Source organism: Anneissia japonica, unplaced genomic scaffold (genome assembly GCF_011630105.1).
Source record: "Anneissia japonica isolate Jap-2015-1 unplaced genomic scaffold, ASM1163010v1 scaffold1065_len1792383_cov172, whole genome shotgun sequence".
NCBI lineage: Eukaryota > Metazoa > Echinodermata > Crinoidea > Comatulida > Comatulidae > Anneissia > Anneissia japonica.
The window spans coordinates 426,269-430,236 of NW_022684135.1; the positions used below are offsets into that span (position 1 = coordinate 426,269).

Genomic DNA, 3,968 nt, shown 5'->3' on the forward strand with positions numbered 1-3,968 from the left:
CTTCCACTGTACTGTACTGGCTGTACTATGCTGTACTGCACTAACGTATTTGAACAATGAATTCTATGTTGCTTTTTTAGTGTGACATCTCCTCGTTCAATAATTCGTAGATTTGTATTTAAGTGTAAAATTGTTATTTTACGATATTGTAATTGACATCATGAGGTACTCAAAGTAAGACGCCTAAAAGAATAGTGCTAGATATATTTCTTCCAGATTTGTGCAGACCCAGGCATCTGGGTGGTGGATCATAACAAATATTTTGTGCTTTCTTAAATTAAAAGATGATGTTTAGTGGGGATATTATTTAATAAAATGATAGTCTACTACATGTTGAGGTATAAAAATATTTATTCACAATTTTTTTAAATGATAAAAAAAAAACATGAAATAGCAACCAATTCATCAAATATTTAAAAAACAAAACACCAGCAAAAGAAAAACGTAAACAATAAATTTATAACAAAGTTTTATATTTTCTTCCTTTATGTGTCCTTTAAACTTATGGACACTATAAAAACAAGTATGATATGAAATGTATGTGATGGTAATCACAGTCTAGTCAATAAATCAAATTTGAGTTGTTGTTCTTTAAGCCAAACAGAAAATTTTAAAAATTGGGCCAAGTGTTCCACACACCAAGTCTTCAAGGCATCTTGTTTTAAAATACTGTATTATCAATGCTAAATTTTAAAAAAATTAAAAAAAAATGGAGAAAAAATAAAATTTGGAAAGTGCCATTTCTGGCCCTCTAGAGCTGATATAGTCATAGATTGTCTTACCTCAACCCCAACCATGGTAGGGGATTGAGGTGGGTGGACCCTCTCTGTGAAAGCCCCTCACTGGGCCCCCTTCTATTCCATGTTCCTGGATATGCCACTGATGCCATGTAATGCATCTCAACAAATCATGTTGTAATTATATGAATGAAGTTTACACCTTTAACTCATATACAGGTAAAGGCTACAGCCCTGTCAACACTTTTAAATTTTGCAAATGCCATATTCAGGAATGCTTTTGTCGACTAAAAATTTGATAGTCTACACAGTGCTCTATTGCATTTATGATTTAAACATGTGTGAATTTCAATAAAAATGTTAACAAAAATTGACTAACAAATAAACATTTACCAAACAGTTACCATGACAGTTATCATAAATTAGTTTCAATAGTGAGATTGATAACACCTTTAGGTATAAGTTTTCTAAGTGGTGATGATGAAATGTTCTTATCACTGAATCCGTACGGATCACTTGAATTGTTATAATACTGTTCTCTGGCAATAGCTATTAATTTAACAGCTTCTGCTCGTCCACTTTCTGACACCATTTTTGTAAGAAGTCCATCTTCTTTCTGAAGCAGGACGAATGGCTCATCAAACTCAGCAATTTTTCCTTGATCGAGGATCTGAGGAATCAAAATATATCATAAAAATAACAGTATTATGTTTTCTATCCTAATACTTGAACATAAATAAAAAAAAATATAGAATAATAAATTAATAATAAATATCTGAAGCAGCTTCTTCAAATGGCATTTGACAATTTGTGTTTTAAATTTCTATAACCCAGTGATGGCACCATGAGTATGGGCCAGTCAACCCCTCCCCCAGTTGAAAACGCAAAACAGTTTTTTGGGGAGAAAACAAAATTGTCTGAGCTTCATAAGGCTTTGGCTTCTGGACCACTCCAAAGGGTATATCGCAGCCTGTAGCCCTGCCCACTAGTGCTCTCGTCATTGATATCAAGCCCTCCTCCCCTTATGGACATCTGGCCCACCTGGACACCCACACTGCAATAACCCTAAATGAGTACCCTGACCACAACTGCAGGATGGACAGGTCAAATGTCAAATTTAACAAATATAGAAGTATACAATATTAAATATGAAGGAAATGAGAGAATAGATTTATACTTGTTCGTTACTCATGCTGCGTTTCCTAACACTTATTATCCAATAAATTGTGACCCAAGCTCACAAACAGGCTGTAAACTCGTCCTCAGGCCAAAATGAGTTTTTGTTATAATGGCATAGAACATATCATTTACTTTAAAATGACAGTTAAATGAACTCAATTGGGTGTCTGGAAGCAAAGTTATGACCTTTTGAATAATTGTCATCTTATCAACTTTCTTAAATCAAGTTTTGAGAAAAATACTTTTATTTTTGGCAGGTTTCTATTCATTTTTCATTAGCTCCCATTCAAAAATGGGTAAATTTTACCTCTTACAGTTGGACTTTTAAACTCAAACTTCAGGAATAGTAAGATTAATAGTTATACTTTATTTATTACACAAAAATCCAATTCACACAAAATTCACGTTCTACGCCCTATTCTGGGTATTGAGGCTTGTTTCTCAATACAGTGCAGTGGGAGTTTGTGAGCTTGGGTCACAATTATCAGAAAGCATGCATTTTGTTATTTTTCGCTGCGAAAACAGGGCCCAAAGTTTATGATAAATTTTCCCACGAGAATCAGATAACTTATTGGAAAAATATCCGAATGGGAAAATAAATAACCTTTGACCTATGTCAAACCACGGTCATGCAAAGAGTATTTTTGGGTAGCTAGTTTCTAGTAGTTAGTAGCCTAGTTTTTGTTCTTGGCCTAGGCCCATCCATCTCGCGCACAAAAAAGTTCACCTGCTGGTCAACAAAACAGAAGTTTAGATGTTGAACACATCGCAATTTTCATAATGTTGCATGATGGGATAAAATATTTGGAGGGAATTTTAAGATAATTTATTGGAGAAATTATGAAAGAAATTGTAAGTGCTGTGGAAACACGGCCTTTGAACGGTTGAAAGTGAACGTGATGAACATTTCATTCCATTCAAGGCAAGATGAATGATGATACTGAAACTGAATGCTTGGCGTCAAACTGACAATATATTTCTTAAAATAGTACTAATAATTACAGGTTAGTGTATGTTTTGAGTAAATAGTTAGCAGTAAAATACACCTGGAAATTTAAGTGATAACAAATAATTGGAAAATTATAAATTTTAACAGTGTTGAGACTGTAAGTGTTTGGGCTTTTAGATGTAATTTATAAATTATGTTATAGATTTATGATTTTTCCCCCCAGAATTTCCTAGCAGGAAAACCATCAAGACAGACTTCAAGTATTTTTTTGTAATGAAATATGGAGTATATTGCTATGAATAATGAAAACCTTACACATAAAACTTAATAAAAAATAAGAATTATTAGGGGCTACATTTATGTATTTGTCAAAAAACAAAGGCATAGCATATAAAAAAAAGCAATTTACCAAGATGCGATCCGAGTCCATAATGGTGTTCAGTCTATGGGCAATTGTCAACACAGTACAGTGTTTAAACTTCTCACGAATTGTTGCCTGAATAAGCTGATCGGTTCTAATAAAATACACCAACAGATATAAAATCAATCACATTATTCTCCCAATTTAATCCAAAAATTTAGGAAGTTCAAATATTATACAAATTCAAATCTACATCACCCATATTCGAAAATTAAACTTGGATAGTGTTGTTTGGTATTATAATATCATTACATACTTTTTTTTATAGATCGTCAGAAAAGGAAGAAAAAAAAAATTAAAATTAAATTCTCTTTTTTAATTTTGCCAAAAGCAACTAAGTGGGAAGAAAAAAATCAGTAATGATATTGATAATTGCTACTGTATATATTTATATAATTAAGGAAAAATTATATATATCATATTTTTGGAGATTTCATGGGAAAAGAAAGCATACTGAAACCAAATTAAAATTTTCTAAAATTTCCATTTTTCGTGAGGATGCTGGCCAAAAATGATTATTTGAAATCACCGTTATTGGTGGTTGAGGTATAAAGAAGTCTAACCTCAAACATATAATTAAACAAATTAATTCATACTTGATATCCACATTAGCGGTGGCTTCATCCACAATCAAGATACGAGTGTGACGGAGCAGAGCTCGAGCTAAACACAGAAGTTGCCG

At 32.6% G+C, this 3,968-nt stretch overlaps 1 protein-coding gene across 1 annotated transcript in view; it reads right to left on the bottom strand.

Moving 5' to 3' along the window:
• Nucleotides 1-677: 677 nt before the first annotated feature.
• Nucleotides 678-3,968, bottom strand: part of LOC117103548 (multidrug resistance-associated protein 4-like) — a gene marked incomplete in the record, with an annotated part of 38,104 nt that continues 34,813 nt past the window's right edge. Inside the window, 3 exon segments of the mRNA XM_033244122.1 lie at nt 678-1,407; nt 3,275-3,380; nt 3,883-3,968. Coding sequence (XP_033100013.1) covers nt 1,153-1,407; nt 3,275-3,380; nt 3,883-3,968 — 447 coding nt within the window.